The 19948-nt window shown below is 45.5% G+C and overlaps 1 protein-coding gene across 1 annotated transcript in view; it reads left to right on the forward strand.

Moving 5' to 3' along the window:
- LOC137550971 (vomeronasal type-2 receptor 26-like) overlaps positions 1–19948 on the forward strand; it is a 38763-nt gene that overhangs the window by 15459 nt on the left and 3356 nt on the right. Inside the window, exon 2 of the mRNA XM_068271312.1 lies at positions 14432–14555. Within this exon, the coding sequence (XP_068127413.1) occupies positions 14432–14555 (124 nt within the window). The remainder of the gene's footprint in view (positions 1–14431; positions 14556–19948) is intronic.

Raw genomic sequence — 19948 nt, forward strand, 5'->3', positions numbered from 1 at the left:
TATATAGCATTGTTTACTGCCACTGTGTACCTCGCTCAGCCACGCTATATATATAGCATTGTGTTTTCTGACACTCTGTGTACACGGCTTAGCCTGACTAATATAGCATTGTGTGTACTGCCACTGTGCACCTCGCTCAGCCACGCTATATATAGCATTGTGTGTACTGCCACTGTGCACCTCGCTCAGCCACGCTATATATAGCATTGTGTGTACTGCCACTGTGCACCTCGCTCAGCCACGCTATATATATAGCATTGTGTTTTCTGACACTCTGTGTACACGGCTTAGCCTGACTAATATAGCATTGTGTGTACTGCCACTGTGCACCTCGCTCAGCCACGCTACATATAGCATTGTGTGTACTGCCACTGTGCACCTCGCTCAGCCACGCTATATATAGCATTGTGTGTACTGCCACTGTGCACCTCGCTCAGCCACGCTATATATAGCATTGTGTTTTCTGACACTCTGTGTACACGGCTTAGCCTGGCTATATAGCATTGTGTGTACTGCCACTGTGCACCTCGCTCAGCCACGCTATATATAGCATTGTGTTTTCTGACACTCTGTGTACACGGCTTAGCCTGACTATATAGCATTGTGTGTACTGCCACTGTGTACCTCGCTCAGCCACGCTATATATAGCATTGTGTTTACTGCCACTCTGTGTACACGGCTCAGCCAGACTATATAGCATTGTGTGTACTGCCACTCTGTGTACACCGCTCAGCCAGACTATATAGCATTGTGTGTACTGCCACTCTGTGTACACGGCTCAGCCAGACTATATAGCATTGTGTGTACTGCCACTCTGTGTACACCGCTCAGCCAGACTATATAGCATTGCGTACTCTGCCAGTCAGTGTGTATATTGCTGGGATCAGTAATACTCCACTCACCGCCAACCACTATATGAGCTCACCATGAGTTCCTCAGAGACCTCCGCTGTGAGCAGCACTCCCAACAACAGCAACAGCCAACGCCCCACGCAAGCTATAACATCCACTACAGCAGCCAGTGGTCAGCAGCAGCCCTCTCCGGAGGAGAATGTTGTGTCCATCGGTCCGTCGCCAGAACGATTAATGAGGGCTGCCATTGAGGAGATGATGGGGCCTGATGTGGAGGAGGAGGTCGGGCTCAGGCCAGCATCCCAAGTTAATGTTGAGGACGATGAGGGGTCTGTGTCTGGGGATGTTGGGGTGGCAGAGGTGGTGGGTGGGTCAGACTCAGGAGAAGAGTTGTATGATGAGGATGATGATCGGGACCATCTGTATGTGCCTCAGAGTCCGACCCCGGAAAACATGTTGTATCGTGTGTTTAGGTACTAAAATCTGCGTTCCCACTTCCCAGTACTGCCTGCAGTGCCCGGGTCCACGGATCCATATAATTTTTTGGGCAGCACTATCAAACTTTGGTACTATGAGTGAGTTGCCATGGTCCTTCTGTGCTGCCTGTCACACTCACCGTCTGTCTGCAGATGGATTGTTCAACACAGCTACGCCATCTGACATGTAGTCCTGGACCTTGACCATCTTCTCTAGGCGATTGGTGTTGGAGGACGTGGAACTGCCCGATTGCTGTTCTGTGGGCTGCTGCATGGGTGTCAGAAAATGTTCCCACTCCAAGGACACTGCCAATACCATTCCCTTTTGGGCACTAGCAGCAGCTTGTGTTCTTTGCTGCCCTCCTGGTCCTCCTGGGTTTGCTGAAGTCAGTCTGTCGGCGTACAACTGGCTAGAGAAGGAGGAGGATGTCAATCTCCTCTCTAAAGTCTCCATCCTCAAGGGCCTGCTGGAATTGTTCCATTTTTGACCTGTCTGACACTTTCTTCAATCAGTTTTTTAACATTGTGTTTGTATAAACTGGGTATAAACCCAGTAATTGGTGTTGTCCAGATTCCAGAATAATGAATAATAATGAATAGTGAATAATGCGCGGGCCGCGTTCAATGCAGTCTAGCATGAATTGAGCCATGTGTGCCAGAGAGTCCTGCCAGACTCCTCTATCTTCATGTTCTTGTAAGCGTTGTGATTGTTGTGATGCACCATATTCGTCACCAGCATCACTTTCTTCCTCTTCTGCTGTCCTTTCCCGCTAAATTGTGGAAGTCCAACGTGCACCACTCTGTCCCTCGGCAGTGGGGGCATCCAATTCCTGCTCCAACTCCAGCTGTTCCTCGTCCTGTTCTTTGTCATAGCTGGGACCAGCGTTTCCTGAGGCAGGTTGCCTGATGTTGGTATCATCACGCTGATCGTTTTCATCTTCAGAATCCCCCACTTGCATCATGCCAGCGGTTTCCATCTTCAACATTGATTTCTTCAGTAAACACAGCAGTGGTATTGTAATGCTGACTGTAGAGTTGTCACTGCTCAGTCACGCAACGTGGATTGCTCAAAATTTTGGAGGACTTGGCAGAGATCCAACATGGTGGCCCAATCAGATCCACAGAAGCTTGGTAGCTACTAGCTGCTGGAATGCGCCTCGGCACTGCGCGAAAGCGTGCTAGCATGTGCAGCGTAGAATTCCAGCGCGTAGGCAGGGACATCACCCAGCGAGCGATGGTGCGCTAGATTGAAGCGCTCCTGCATCTCTTGGTGAGTCCTTCAGAAGCGGTACTGGACTTTTAACAATGTTTTTTTTTTTTCCTTCAACAGAAGATCTGCCACGTTGGAGTGAGGAGGACGCCGCCGACCCCGACACCAAGCTGAACCCCGGCGAACTCCAAGCAGAGGATCTTCAGGAACCCTCAAGGCTTTGAGCAAGCTGAGGAGGATCAGCAGTCCCGACGAGACCTCTCCTCATATGCGACTGAGTGCAGTGGAGCTCCCCAGAACAACCTCTCAGTTGTCACTTTGTCACTGGTCACTTTGTCACTTTGTCATTTTGTCACTTTGTCAGTTGTCACTTTGTCACTGGTCACTTTGTCACTTGCCACTTTGTCATTTTGTCACTTGTCACTTTGTCACTTGTCACTTCTCACTTTGTCACTTGTCACTTTGTCATTTTGTCACTTGTCACTTTGTCACTTGTCACTTCTCACTTTGTCACTTGTCACTTTGTCATTTTGTCACTTGTCACTTTGTCACTTGTCACTTCTCACTTTGTCACTTGTCACTTTGTCATTTTGTCACTTGTCACTTTGTCATTTTGTCACTTTGTCATTTTGTCACTTTGTCACTTTGTCACTGGTCACTTTGTCACTTGGTCACTTGTCCAGATGATCTCGGTACACCTCCTGAGATTCAAATTCCTGCACACATTGCTCTGGGATTTGGGTGTGATGAATGATGCATCTAACTGGCCACCGGAGGCAATTAAGGCCTTCAAAACATTGAAAGCAGCTTTCTGTTCCGCCCCCATTTTGCGTCATGTTGAGTTGTTGACGTCATGTTCATCCTCGGCCTCGCCTTGCATTTCAGTGCGAGGTGCATTTTCCACAGAAAAAGGTTGTGAATCCGGGCACAACATTTGTGGCTGTTCCATTGACCTTTCACAGGTAGAAGATTGTGGGGGTGGGAATAGCTCCTCCGAATAGCCCATTGTGTCCTGAAAACTACTCATTGCATTGCTTTGCGCACACATTTTTTTGTCCTCATGCAAGGCCTGAGTTGCACCTGAAAGCGTGGCCTTCTCCTCCTGCGCCTCCTCCTGTTCCATCACATCTGCTGCTGCTGGGTTAGCGTTGACGCCCGGTCCCTGTTTATTGAACCTCTTATCTTTATTACATTTATGACTGCATGGCGGTAAAAAGCATGCTATCCGCATGCTTCTTGTCCTCATGCAAGGCCTGGGTTGTTGTGTCTCAAAAAGCATGGCCTTCTCCTCCTGCGCCTGCTCCTGTTCCATCACGTGTGCTGCTGCTGCTGGGTTACCGTTACCGGTCCCTTTTCCTGGAACCTCTTCTCTGTATTACATTTATGACTGCATGGCGACAAAAAGCATGTTACCTGTCCAAAGAAACATGACATTTTCCACATTTAAAAGACAGTTTTTCCTTTGAAACTTTACAATCAATTTTCTCAAAAACTATAAGCTCTTTTTCAAATATTTTTTTTTCCTCTTGTACCCACTCCCAAGGTGCACATACCCTGCTAATTTGCGGTATGTAGCATGTAAGGAAGCTTTACAAAGCACGAAAGTTCGGGTCCCCATTGACTTCCATTATGTTCGAAGTTCGGGTCGAACACCCGAACATCGCGGCCATGTTCGGCCTGTTCGGCCCGAACCCGAACATCTAGATGTTCGCCCAACACTAGTCACTGCGTCTTATAGTCCAAATGCAGGGAGTTCCTGACTTCTGAATGCCTGCCAATACGAACCTACAACCCGCCGCAATATCAGGGACTTCCTGTACTGAGCTTATGCAGAGGAGGACACAGGGGGGACAATGGAGGACACAGTGGGACACAAAGGGGCATAGAGGAGGACACAAGGAGACATAGAGGAGGACACAAGGAGGACAGAGGCAGACATATGGGGGACACAGGAGGATACAAGGGGAACAGAGTTGGACACAGGGAGACAAAAGGTACAAGGGGGCATGAGGTACAAAGGGGGCATAATCCACAAGAGGCCCCTTCACCATGGGGTGCACCAGGTTTAGTATGTATATTTTTTCCCCTGGTTTTTGTCCTCTAAACCTAGGTGTATCTTATGGTGAGCTCCTCACCATAAGACACACCTAAGTTTAGAATCTTATAATCCAAATATGGTATAGAAACACACACTGACCAACCCAAAAGCACAAACCTCCCCAAAAAGAACCTCCCCCAACCTTTATTTGGGGGGGGGGGGGTTCATTTTATATATTAATTTAGCTGAGGAGCAACCAGGTGTTTAGATACCTTTAACCACCTTACGACTCCCTAACACCAATTGGCATTAAGTCTTGGGGGGTCTTTTGCAGGGGATGCCTCCCTCGCTTGAGTGACAGAGCGCCACTTAGCAGCCGACTGCTAGACAGCAAAACTGCCACCTATTTACATTGTACAGCGCTGCAATCTACTACAATCTACTACTGTCCCCTGGAGAGGCTCCAAAACGCGATCCTCTCTCATAGGGTGATGCCTATGAGAGAGGATTGCGGTGATTGGCCATCGGGGGAGGGAAAATTAAATAAAAAATACGCAAATGTATATTAAAAAACACTAATAAATTAATAATAAGAAAATGCCTGCAGCAGCCATTAGAGCCCACCAACAGAAATCTTTGTTGGTGGGCAGAAAAGGGGTGGGGGGGTCAGTTTGTGTGCTGCATTGTATGGCTCTGCAGCAAGCTACTAAAGCTGCAGAGCACTGACTTGTAAACAATAGCCTGATCACTGGGGGGGGGTGTAAGCCTATAGTCCTTAAGAGGTTAAAGCAGACCCAAGCTCTTGCACAGCACGCAATGAGAAGTGTCTATTCCTCATACAGTTGTTAAAGAAATTCCCTGTATTGTGCTCTGTGTTTGTTTAGCTAGACCACCATAGAGCCCAATTAGCTCTTATCAGCAAATGTGAATAAGAGCACAGGGTTCTCTGCTTAACCTTTTCAGTGCTCCCAGGAAAGTGATACTAATTTTAACCACTTAACGACCGCCCCCAGCCGATGGGCGGCGGCAAAGACCGGGCCCAAACGACCGCAATACGCCCATCGGCGGGGGCGGCTGCGGGAGTGGCTGTGCGGCGATCGCGTCATTCGTGACGCGATCAGCCGCCGGGGACTGGCTCCGCCCACCGTTCGTTGTAACCCGCCGGCCGTTCGGAAGCGCCGGCGGGTTACTAGCACCCGGATCGCCGCATGTAACAAGTATAATAGGCTTTGTAATGTATACAAAGCCTATTATACTGGCTGCCTCCTGCCCTGGTGGTCCCAGTGTCCGAGGGACCACCAGGGCAGGCTGCAGCCACCCTAGTCTGCACCCAAGCACACTGATTTCCCCCTCCCCTGCCCCCTGATCGCCCACAGCACCCCTCAGACCCCCCCCTGCCCACCCCCCAGACCACTGTTTGCACCCAGTCACCCCCCTAATCACCCATCAATCACTCCCTGTCACTATCTGTCAACGCTATTTTATTTTTAAGTCCCTAATCTGCCCCCTACTCCCTCCTGATCACCCCCCCACCCCTCAGATTCTCCCCAGACCCCCCCCCAGACCCCCCCCCCCCCGTGTACTGTATGCATCTATCCCCCCTGATCACCTGTCAATCACCTGTCAATCACCTGTCAATCACCCGTCAATCACCCGTCAATCACCCCCTGTCACTGCCACCCATCAATCAGCCCCTAACCTGCCCCTTGCGGGCAATCTGATCACCCACCCACACCAATAGATCGCCCGCAGATCCGACATCAGATCACCTCCCAAATCCATTGTTTACATCTCTTATCTCCTCTAAACACCCACTAATTACCCATCAATCACCCCCTATCACCACCTGTCACTGTTACCCATCAGATTAGACCCTAATCTGCCCCTTGCGGGCACCCAATCACCCGCCCACACACTCAGATTGCCCTCAGACCCCCCCTTATCAATTCGCCCGTGCAATATTTACATCTGTTATTCCCTGTAATAACCCACTGATCACCTGTCAATCACCCATCAATCACCCCCTGTCACTGCCACCCATCAATCACCCCCTGTCACTGCCACCCATCAAACAGCCCCTAACCTGCCCCTTGCGGGCAATCTGATCACCCACCCACACCAATAGATCGCCCGCAGATCCGACATCAGATCACCTCCCAAATCCATTGTTTACATCTCTTATCTCCTCTAAACACCCACTAATTACCCATCAATCACCCCCTATCACCACCTGTCACTGTTACCCATCAGATTAGACCCTAATCTGCCCCTTGCGGGCACCCAATCACCCGCCCACACGCTCAGATTGCCCTCAGACCCCCCCTTATCAATTCGCCCGTGCAATATTTACATCTGTTATTCCCTGTAATAACCCACTGATCACCTGTCAATCACCCATCAATCACCCCCTGTCACTGCCACCCATCAATCACCCCCTGTCACTGCCACCTATCAAACAGCCCCTAACCTGCCCCTTGCGGGCAATCTGATCACCCACCCACACCAATAGATCGCCCGCAGATCCGACATCAGATCACCTCCCAAATCCATTGTTTACATCTCTTATCTCCTCTAAACACCCACTAATTACCCATCAATCACCCCCTATCACCACCTGTCACTGTTACCCATCAGATTAGACCCTAATCTGCCCCTTGCGGGCACCCAATCACCCGCCCACACGCTCAGATTGCCCTCAGACCCCCCCTTATCAATTCGCCCGTGCAATATTTACATCTGTTATTCCCTGTAATAACCCACTGATCACCTGTCAATCACCCATCAATCACCCCCTGTCACTGCCACCCATCAATCACCCCCTGTCACTGCCACCCATCAAACAGCCCCTAACCTGCCCCTTGCGGGCAATCTGATCACCCACCCACACCAATAGATCGCCCGCAGATCCGACATCAGATCACCTCCCAAATCCATTGTTTACATCTCTTATCTCCTCTAAACACCCACTAATTACCCATCAATCACCCCCTATCACCACCTGTCACTGTTACCCATCAGATTAGACCCTAATCTGCCCCTTGCGGGCACCCAATCACCCGCCCACACGCTCAGATTGCCCTCAGACCCCCCCTTATCAATTCGCCCGTGCAATATTTACATCTGTTATTCCCTGTAATAACCCACTGATCACCTGTCAATCACCCATCAATCACCCCCTGTCACTGCCACCCATCAATCACCCCCTGTCACTGCCACCCATCAAACAGCCCCTAACCTGCCCCTTGCGGGCAATCTGATCACCCACCCACACCAATAGATCGCCCGCAGATCTTCTCTCCTCTAAACACCCACTAATTACCCATCAATCACCCCCTATCACCACCTGTCACTGTTACCCATCAGATTAGACCCTAATCTGCCCCTTGCGGGCACCCAATCACCCGCCCACACCTCAGAACGCCCTCAGACCCCAGCCCTGATCACCTCGCCAGTGCATTGCTTGCATCTATTTCCCCCCTCTAATCACACCTTGAGACACCCATCAATCACCTCCTGTCACCCCCTAGCACACCTACCCATCAGATCAGGCCCTAATTTGCCCCGTGTGGGCTCCTGATCACTCGGCCAAACCCTCAGATCCCCCTCAGACCCCCTTCCGATCACGTCCCCAGTGCATTGATTGCATCTATTTTCCCCTCTAACCGCCCCCTGAGACACCCATCAATCACCTCCTGTCACCCCCCTAGCACTCCTATCCATCAGATCAGGCCCAATACATCCTGTCATCTAAGAGGCCACCCTGCTTATGACCGCTTCCACAAAATTTGCCCCCTCATAGACCACCTGTCATCAAAATTTGCAGATGCTTATACCCCTGAACAGTCATTTTGAGAAATTTGGTTTCCAGACTACTCACAGTTTTGGGCCCGTAAAATGCCAGGGCAGTATAGGAACCCCACAAGTGACCCCATTTTAGAAAGAAGACACCCCAAGGTATTCTGTTAGGTGTATGATGAGTTCATAGAATATTTTATTTTTTGTCAAAAGTTAGAGGAAATTGGATTTTTATTGTTTTTTTCACAAAGTGTCATTTTTCACTAACTTGTGACAAAAAATAAAATCTTCTATGAACTCACCATACCCCTAACGGAATACCTTGGGGTGTCTTCTTTCTAAAATGGGGTCACTTGTGGGGTTCCTATACTGCCCTGGCATTTTAGGGGCCCTAAACCGTGAGGAGTAGTCTAGAATCCAAATGCCTCAAAATGACCTGTGAATAGGACGTTAGGCCCCTTAGCGCACCTAGGTTGCAAAAAAGTGTCACACATGTGGTATCGCCGTACTCAGAAGAAGTAGTATAATGTGTTTTGCGGTGTATTTTTATACATACCCATGCTGGGTGGGAGAAATCTCTCTGTAAATGGACAATTGTGTGTAAAAAAAATCAAATAATTGTCATTTACAGAGATATTTCTCCCACCCAGCATCTGTATGTGTAAAAATACACCCCAAAACACATTATACTACTTCTCCTGAGTACGGCGGTACCACATGTGTGGCACTTTTTTGCACCCTAAGTGCGCTAAGGGGCCCAAAGTCCAATGAGTACCTTTAGGATTTCACAGGTCATTTTGCGACATTTGGTTTCAAGACTACTCCTCACGGTTTAGGGCCCCTAAAATGCCAGGGCAGTATAGGAACCCCACAAATGACCCCATTTTAGAAAGAAGACACCCCAAGGTATTCCGTTAGGAGTATGGTGAGTTCATAGAAGATTTTATTTTTTGTCACAAGTTAGCGGAAAATGACACTTTGTGAAAAAAAACAATTAACATCAATTTCCGCTAACTTGTGACAAAAAAAAAAAATCTTCTATGAACTCACCATACTCCTAATGGAATACCTTGGGGTGTCTTCTTTCTAAAATGGGGTAATTTGTGGGGTTCCTATACTGTCCTGGCATTTTAGGGGCCCTAAACCGTGAGGAGTAGTCTTGAAACGAAATTTCTCAAAATGACCTGTGAAATTCTAAAGGTACTCATTGGACTTTGGGCCCCTTAGCGCAGTTAGGGTGCAAAAAAGTGCCACACATGTGGTATCGCCGTACTCAGGAGAAGTAGTATAATGTGTTTTGGGGTGTATTTTTCCACATACCCATGCTGAGTGGGAGAAATATCTCTATAAATAGACAATTGTGTGTAAAAAAAATAAAAAAAATTGTCATTTACGGAGATATTTCTCCCACCCAGCATGGGTATGTGTAAAAATACACCCCAAAACACATTATACTACTTTTCCTGAGTACGGCAATACCACATGTGTGGCACTTTTTTGCAGCCTAACTGCGCTAAGGGGCCCAAAGTCCAATGAGCATCTTTAGGCTTTACAGGGGTGCTTACAATTAGGCACCCCCCAAAATGCCAGGACAGTGAACACACCCCACAAATGACCCCATTTTGGAAAGTAGACACTTCAAGGTATTCAGAGAGGAGCATAGTGAGTCCGTGGCAGATTTCATTTTTTTTTTTTTCGCAAGTTAGAAGAAATGGAAACTTTTTTTTTTGTTGTTGTTGTCACAAAGTGTCATTTTCTGCTAACTTGTGACAAAAAATAAAATCTTCTATGAACTCACCATGCCTCTCACTGAATACTTTGGGATGTCTTCTTTCCAAAATGGGGTCATTTGGGGGATATTTGTACTATCCTGGAATTTTAGCCCCTCATGAAACCTGACAGGTGCGCAGAAAAGTCAGAGATGCTTGAAAATGGGAAAATTCACTTTTGGCACCATAGTTTGTAAACGCTATAACTTTTACCCAATCCAATAAATATACACTGAATGGTTTTTTTTTTTATCAAAGACATGTAGCAGAATAACTTTCGCGCTCAAATGTATAGGAAATTTTACTTTATTTGAAAAATGTCAGCACAGAAAGTTAAAAAAGTCATTTTTTTGACAAAATTCATGTCTTTTTTGATGAATATAATAAGTAAAACTCGCAGCAGCAATCAAATAGCATCAAAAGAAAGCTGTATTAGTGACAAGAAAAGGAGGTAAAATTCATTTAGGTGGTAGGTTGTATGACCGAGCATTAAACCGTGAAAGCTGCAGTGGTCTGAATGGAGAAAAAGGCTCTGGTCCTTAAGGGGCGAAAAGACTGTGGTCCTGAAGTGGTTAACCTTCTGGGTTTTTTTTTGTTTAAGAATTCCATGAATTGTAATTATTTCATTTTCCTATAAAGGTTATTATGCTGTGTTGAACCTTTTAGAGCAGAAAGAAGGATTTGAGTTTAAATCCACTTTATAGTGCATTAGTGCTTACTGGCCCCTAGAAAGCTCAAAAAGCATGCAAGTCTGTGCAGCTGTAGTTCCAGAATATTCTGCTAATAATAATACTAATGCTAATAATATACTAATACTAATAGTAACTATATTATTATTATTATTATTATTATTATTATTATTATTATTATTATTATTATTATTATTATTATTAATAATAATAATAATAATAATAATAATAATAATAATAATAATAATAATCATTAGACAAAGATTGCAAAGAGCCTCAAATAGAATATTTGAAATTTTCTTTTCTTTTTTTTTCTTTTTTAAAGTGAAAATCTTTATAAATGCATCTGGCAATACCCACAATATTACATAAAACTAGAAATTAGCAATCAAGTCCCGAAAAAAGGCTATAATTTACATTTAAGTGAAAACTGCCAACTTTAATGGTAAACTGCAAAGCCCCCATACATGCTAGCTTCACATTTTTTTTCCAAAAAGACCTTGCAGTTTTAGAAAAAATCAATAAAAAAAAAATCTAAGAATAAATGGGTTTTAAAGTAATAAAATCACATTTTGTTGTGGTGCACTTTAATTTAGTTTGAGTTCCAAATTTTGTATACATTTTAATAAATTGGAGTGTGTGTGTGGGGGGGGGGGGGGGCCTCACCCAAGCCTCTTTAACACCCATGCAGGCTTGCAGGCATGAACTGCCACTAACTTAGTTACCTGAGTTCTATATGCCAATCAGAAGCCATTTTTCCATGGGCCCCAGACTCTAAGATCCCTGTGAGTCAGTCACAGAAATTGCAGGATCAGCATTGGAAAATGCTGTCAGGTGACAGGTCCTTAATTGAGTTTTCCAGGTAAATAATGGGGCGGCTAGGCAAGGATAACATTTTTGCTACTGTATTATTTCTGCAACAGACACAGTCAAATAAGCAGGGCCAGATTTGGGGGAAGGCCTCCAAGGTCGTAGGCCTAGGGTGACAGATTCTGAAGGGCGGCTGACAGGTTGATTGCACCTGTCACCTGTCGCCCATTACAGAGAGCCGCTCCGCAGCCACCTTGCTTCTGTTTGCACTGTCTGCACTGAGCCTGTGTGCAACGTGTGCAACTGGCGCACGCGGCTATGATTGGATGAGCACTGGTGGAGTGGAGGCATGAGCGAGCCTGTAGGGAGCAGGCAGACTCGCTCTACAGGCACAGCGCCAGAGGCTAGAAGCATCCTTTGTGGCGACACAGCGGGCAGCGACTGCATCATTAAAGCCACTTAGCCCCTTAGGCAAGGAAGTCACGTGATGTTGTGACATCAGCCCAGCTGCCCGGACTGAGTGTAGCACATGAGAGAGAGACCTCGCAGTGAAGCTGGAATGAGATCTCTCACAGCAAGCTGTGGCTGCAGCGGGGCTTGGCCGGGACGAGACTTGAATGGGTTGAAGCAAAGGTAAGCAGCTTCACCCAGCCTGAGAAACACCTTACTATCACCCACCATGTGGCTCCTCCCTCCCACCTCACCATCACCCCCTGTTTAGTCCCTCCCACCATCACCCACTGTTTCATCACTCTCTCCCTCCCACCCCACCATCACCCACTGTTTGGTCCCTCCCTGCCCCCCCATCATCACCCACTGTTTGGTCCCTCCCTGCCACCCCACCACCACCCACTGTTTGGTCCCTCCCACCATCACCTACCATTTGGTCTCTCCCTCCTACCCCACCATTACCCACTGTTTTGTCTCTCCCTCCCACCCCTACATCGCCTACTGTTTGGTCCCTCTCAACCCACCAGCACCCATAGTTTGTCCCTCTTTCCCAGCACTCATTGTTTGTCCCTCCAGTCCCAACCCCACAAGCACCCATTGTTTGTCCCTACCTCCCACCAGCACCCACTGTTTGTCCCTACCTCCCACCAGCACCCACTGTTTGTCCCTACCTCCCACCAGCACCCACTGTTTGTCCCTACCTCCCACCAGCACCCACTGTTTGTCCCTACCTCCCACCAGCACCCACTGTTTGTCCCTCCTTCCAACTAGCCAGCACCTATTATTTACCCCACCCACCCCACCAGCTTCCAGTGTTTGGCCCTGACTTGGGAATGGGGTGGGGAGGAAGGGGGGTGGTTTTGCTCAGGGGGGCGGCTGGTGATAGTTGGTCTTGGGCAGCAAAAGGTACAAATCCAGCCCTGCAAATAAGAGCATGTATCCCGTGTTAGATAAGAACCAGGACACTTACCATCAGTAAAATAAATCAGCCTCTTAAAGCGGACCCAAACCAAACATTTTTTTTTTAAATTCAAAATACTTAGTTGCACTATTCTGACACATACAAAGATAAATAAACACTCCTTCAAGCCTATGAGCATTTCAGTGCATGCTTTTCAGCCATCTCTTTGTATAACTAGGTTTATACAGGTGGCAGCCATTAGCAATTCCTCCTTTGCCGGACACCATCTACTCCACCAGTTTGCCGGATTCTGTCCCGGCAATATGAAAGGAAGGGAGGAGTTCCTCCAATAAATGTAAAATATTTTATATTTGTCATCATGCAGCTGAAAAAAGGCTGCTATTTAATATTATAGGTTAGAAAATAGATTTTATTTTTGAAATCTTGTATTTTTAATTTGGGTCCACTTTAAAGCGGTATTAAACACTGGCATAATATTCAATAAAAACATGTTTTCCTGCTTTTTATATGCCATACGGTTAGCATATTTGCTTTTGTGCATAAGTATTATTATTTAATTATGAATTATACATTCCTAAAGTACACTAATTTTACTCCGAGAGCTGACTTTGCATTTCATTCAAAACTGCTTTATTAATCCTCTAATTTAATCAGAAAGCATCAGAAAGCATTTATTCTTGTCTCGCTGTCTTTGTGAGTCCCCGTGGTGTAAGAGGAGGCTTTGCTTACATTCCTGACTTGATACAATTAAACACTAGATAAGATTATGTAGTTTCGGAAGCATCCAGCTCTCTGGTGGAAGGGAAGCTTCTAAAGCCGGTGTTAACCCTTTGAATGCATTTCTAGTAAAAAAAAAAATGCTGGTTATATATAATATGCTGTAAAGAATCTATTAGAGCAAAGTAGAAATGCTGGGTTTCATTCCGCTTAAGACCAACGTTGGTGAAAATGACTATCATAATTATTTTAGTATTTCCTGGCTTGCTGGTGGTGTAAAAGGCATTTTATGACAAGTTTTGAAAATATCTCCTAGGAGAAAACTCAGGAGAAAAAGTAAACTGCATACGGGCCTATGTGTAGATTCACCATCATCTAGAGCAGCACCATTTTTATTTTTTTTTCTCACCTATCAAATGGCTAACCCTAACCAATTCACCATAATAAAAGCCCCCTTCTCAAAAGCCAGCTCTGTACTCTGCCGATTTTGTTTATTCTTCCTGTTAGAACAAGTGCCCCAGTGGAAGATTAATCCCTCCTAGAATTCCTGTATCTGTTGTCTGCTGTATTATGAGAAAAATGTAAATTGTGATGTAACCAAATGTAACCAAATATTAAATATTGCTATATATCATTAAACAACTTCCATGTATCGTTATTGACGTGTCATCCTTTAATTTACATTGCTCCTTATATTATCTTAGGTACCACAAGGCCGCTGTTCTGAACCTTGTCCCATAGGGACCCGGAAAGCACTGAGGGAAGGATATCACATCTGTTGCTATGACTGCGTGCCATGTTCAGATGGAGAAATATCAGTCATTATGGGTATATGTCGGCATTTGTTTTTTTCCTTTTTTTCTTTGATGTACTGATTAGGGTTTCCGCTATGCATGAGCTTTGTTATCCTGATACTCCCTTTGCTTATTCTACTTCCAGCCTGTTTCAGGAACACAATTTGAGCAGTGCTGGTGACTGGAGAGTGGAGACTCAATGTTAAGGGAACATGAAAGCCTTGGTGTAGATTAATAATTTTCTGACAGTTCTTTGGCTAGCTTATGTATGACTAGCACTCTGTCTCTGTGGCCTACACTAAAAATAGACTGCTAGTAGGGATTAGCTACTATTCCCGTCAGTCTCATGAGAATTTCTTCAAGAACACTCCAAGGGCCACACATTTACAGAGGAACAGTTTTGCAAATTCCATTGACAACAAAGGGGCCAAGTTTGTGGGGGGTTTTTTGTAACACTTTTTTTTTATTGAAATAGTAGATAAAAGGTTCAGATATTACAAGAAATATGCGGTTTGGGTAGTAGAGATAACAGATAATTGTAGGAGCATTAAGTATAAGGACAAGCATACAAGATTTTCAGCCGTGCAAATTTGGACAGAGGCGCCAGGCAGGTTAAAATGATCTAAAAACAACTAAAAAGGAGGAGTACAGGTGGACTTACCTCCTGAAATGATGGACAATCGAGAGTGTTCAAATCTCAAATAACAATTTATTTTGGCACTCCGCAACGGGTTTCGCAGGTATAACCCTCTTCATCAGGCAAGGAGTGCAAGCTCAAAAAGGTCCAATAGTGGCAATGCACCTCTGCAGCGGGTTATACCTGCGAAACGCGTTGCGGAGTGCCAAAATAAATTGTTATTTGCGATTTGAACAATCTCGATTGTCCATCATTTCAGGAGGTAAGTCCACCTGTACTCCTCCTTTTTCGTTGTTTTTAGATCATTTTAACCTGCCTGGCGCCTCTGTCCAAATTTGCACAGTATATAGTCCACATTGGGTGGAGGGGACTGTCCCCTTCTTTCTATCTACAGAGAGCGACTTCTTAAACCTGAGTGGGGTCAGGTTCTAATGCTCCCCACCTGCATTTCAAGTGGTTGCCTATGTGGTAACCCGTGTTTGTGAGTATATCCACATCTGTTAATTATTTCACCAACAGTTGTTAGACTTACTGCACTATATTGGGCTCTCGGTTTTTCTTTTTGTTTCAAGTACAAGATCTTCAGCCAGTCTTCTAGTGGCGCATACAACAATCTATCTTCTAACGTTGTTGAGTATAAGACCAAGAGCGTTGAATAAAAGCAAGACTAATCTCATAACGCTTAAGACCTGGCAGCTGGGTTATTACTGAACCTATTCTGAATGCAGTCAAATCTATAGAAACCCTAGTAAATCAGGTATGATGTAGAGGAACAAAGAAACAGAAACAGAGAACATCATAGAATGATAAAGGAAAGTCACAGTTGGTGTATAGCAGTCCTTGTAGGGCTTAGGTAGGAGAAATTCCAAAGCTTTTCGTGAGGGGAGATGAGAAAAAGAAAAGGGCCTAAGATTAGTTGACAATGAGAATCAAGGGTGTAAGAGATCGGGTGTGTGATTAATTCCAGGGATCCCATGTTTTATGGAACAAATTTTCAGTGTTCCTGAGGGAGGCTGTCATTTGTTCCATGGATCTTGTCCAATTAATTTTAGCCTTGATGTCGGAAATTGCTGGAGGTGCTATTTCCTTCCAGGCAGAAGCAATAGATAATCTAGTGGCTGTGAGGATATGTGAAGCCAAGCGTTTGGAATGGCGAGGGGAGTCAGGAATAAATTTACCTAGTAGCATTATAATTGGATCCATAGGGGTATATAAGTTAGATTGAACTTCTTGCCATAGAGGGGTTATCAGTGGGCAATTCCAGAAAATATGTTCCAGGGAGCCTTTTTCATTACAGCCTCTCCAGCAAAGATCCGAAGCACCAGGGTAGATCTTAGACAGTCTTGCAGGTGTTAAATACCAGCGAAATTTTCTTTAATTTGTGTGCACATTGAGGTAAGTTTGGCATTTTTGCATATGTCTTCCCATTCTTCTATGGTGATAGACGTGGCAAGAGCCTCTTCCCATTTGACCATATAAGAGTGGGAGGTGGTCAGGGAACCTGATTTGTTATGTAGAAAGGAGTATATTTGTGTAATAAGGCCTTTTTGATGGCCTCTATGGTCGCAAATACGTTCAAAGGGGGTCATAGAAGGCAAAGGTAGAGTACCTCGTGTGTGGTTATGTAAGAAGTGAGAGATCTGATTAAATTCTAAGGAAATTTGTGATGTAAAAGTAAGTTTGTCCTTTAAAGATTGCTTACTTATAAGCTTGTCCGTTAAGGGATCTGTCCATTTTTTAAGGTGGGTGAGGCCTAAGCAATGCCATCTGTTCATAAAGTTTTCCGAGGTTCCAGGAGGAAAAGATTGGTTCCCTAATATAGAGAGTAAAGGAGATGGCGAGGATTTGAGGCCAGCGTTTTTTGCTGTGGAATTCCAAATTTGTAGAGTAAATTTGACTGTTGGAAGGAGGTTGGAGCGTGTAGGCATTATGTGAGGGTTTGTCCATATAAAGGAGGCAAGGGTCAGGGGGAGTGTATCAGTAGCTTCAATTAAGCCCCATTTAGTGCAGACTCTTAAGTCAGTCCATTCCGTTAGTTGTTTAAGATGGGTGGCTTGATAATATAGTTTTAAATGCGGGACTCGTAGACCTCCTAATTCTCTAGGAGATAGAAGAATTGATTTACAGATTCTATGACGTTTGTGGTTTCCTTTTGCATTTGGAAAATTCAGATTGGAGTCTATTTAATTGGGCAGATGGGACTTGTATTGGGAGGGTCTTGAAAAGGTATAATAATCGAGGGAGGATATTCGTTTTTTGGGAGTAAATCCTCCCTATCCACAAAATTTTGTAGGCAGTCCACTTGTGAAGGTCCTGAAGGATTTTCTGAATAAGCGGGGGTAGTTCTGTTTATATAGAGTGGAGTAGGTAGGTGTTAGAAACATTCCTAGGTATTTGAGGGAGTGAGTTTTCCATTTATAATCAAATGGGCCAAGTTTTAAATGGCTATAAGCAAAGCCTCAATATCTCTTACATTCACCAAATGTTCAACGTATATTTGGGAAAACAGCAAAAGCAGTGATTTTGTAGCCAATTTAGATGGACCAAATAACCTGTTTATGGTATATGGGACTGGAAGGAAGCTGGTGTAACCAGGAGAAAGTAATGCAAACATGGCTTGGAATGTACAAACTGCAGAATACAAAAGGCATACATGAAGCATAACTTTTTTTACCCCAATCATTTAAAAAAAATGAATTTCTATTTTGTGGGTTGATGATAATAACAAGAATGCCAGTTAAAAGCAGATATAAAGCTTTTAGCCCTAGTGAGCGTGATGTCAGCTCAGGACACTAGTAGCTGTGAGGGCCATAGAAGCATCAGGAGACCACATTTCTAGATCACATCATGAACCGGATGAAATCATAAATGTCACCCGTAAAGATGTATAAAAATAGTGGAAACACTCGGCCCAAGGAAAGTGGGCATGAGAAAAAAGTGTGTGACAGAATATTCATGGAATGCAGCCAACACTTCTGTGACTGACTAAATCTATGTCTGTGTGTGTGTGTGGGGGGGGGAGCCCTTTTTTAAATTTGAGCGCCCCCACTTAAGGACCCTCTGCACGGCCCTGACCAGTGAGGTGCCATGGCCATTCTGTGCTGCTGCACTGTCCGCCTTAGTCCTCCTTGTGTTCCACTGAATTTCACCGCCAGGGTCCATGGATGCATCTAATTTTGGGGCAGCATTATCATGCTGTGGTACCACCAGTGAGGTGCCATGGTCATTCTGTGCTGCCGCACTGACCGCTTTAGTCCTCCTCCTGCTGCTGCTGCTGAGGTTCTATTTCCCTACTAAAGTCTGTGTTTCCACCGCTTGAGTCCACGGACAACTCTGCTGTCATGTCATTGCTATTGCTGCAAGTAAAAAAAAAATTACAAAAACCTCTCTGGGTGTTTTGTGGCGTCGGCCACTCATCCTCCTTCAGTGGTACCACCACTGCCAGGTGCCATTGGGACTCACCATCACCTCTGTGATTGCTTAAAGTCTATTTCCCTGTTGCATTTAAAGTGTTGATTTAACTTTAAAATCCATTTTCTCAAAAACTAAAAGTTTTTGGGGATTTTTTTTATTAAATTGTAGCCCCTTATCACCTTTATAATCCATGCCATTTAGGGGATTGTTGCATGTATTCCGTGATCATGGCCATGATTTTCCATGATTGTCTCATTCACTAAAAAAACCTGTGTCGAAATTGTGAGTCCATTTCAAATCTGGAAATTAATCACAAGATTTCCCGATTTTATTTCCATCATGTCGAATAAGTCAAATCCGTGATCGGGGATATCCGAGCATCACTGCTAGAGTTGGGCCGAACGGTTCGCCTGCGAACGGTTCCACGCAAACTTTCATGGTTCGCGTTCGCGTCCCGCAGGCGAACTTTTGCGGAAGTTCGGTTCGCCCCATAATGCACCATAGAGGGTCAACTTTGACCCTCTACATCACAGTCAGCAGGCCCAGTGTAGCCAATTAGGCTACACTAGCCCCTGGAGCCCCACCCCCTTATATAAGGCAGGCAGCGGTAGCCATTACGGTCACTCGTGTGCCTGCCTGCATTAGTGAGAGTAGGGCGAGCTGCTGCACTGTCTCATAGGGAAAGATTAGTTAGGCTTAGCTTGTTCCTGGCTGCATACCCGTTTCTGTGAAGCCACCACTGCATACCTGTACTGTGAACCCACCACTGCATACCTGTTCATTGAACCCACCACTGCATACCTGTTCATTGAACCCACCACTGCATACCTGTTCAGTGAACCTGCCACTGCATACCTGTTCATTGAGCCCACCACTGCATACCTGTTCATTGAGCCCACCACTGCATACATGTTCATTGAACCCACCACTGCATACCTGTTCATTGAACCCACCACTGCATACCTGTTCAGTGAACCTGCCACTGCATACCTGTTCATTGAGCCCACCACTGCATACATGTTCATTGAACCCACCACTGCATACATGTTCATTGAACCCACCACTGCATACCTGTTCAGTGAACCTGCCACTGCATACCTGTTCAGTGAACCCACCACTGCATACCTGTTCTGTGAACCCACCACTGTATACCTGTTCTGTGAACCCACCACTGCATACCTGTTCAGTGAACCCGCCACTGCATACCTGTTCAGTGAACCCACCACTGCATACCTGTTCTGTTCAGTGAACCCGCCACTGCATACCTGTTCTGTTCAGTGAACCCGCCACTGCATACCTGTTCAGTGAACCCACCACTGCATACCTGTTCTGTGAACCTACCACTGCATACCTGTTCTGTTCAGTGAACCCGCCAC

This window comes from Hyperolius riggenbachi, chromosome 1 (assembly GCF_040937935.1).
Source record: "Hyperolius riggenbachi isolate aHypRig1 chromosome 1, aHypRig1.pri, whole genome shotgun sequence".
Lineage (NCBI taxonomy): Eukaryota > Metazoa > Chordata > Amphibia > Anura > Hyperoliidae > Hyperolius > Hyperolius riggenbachi.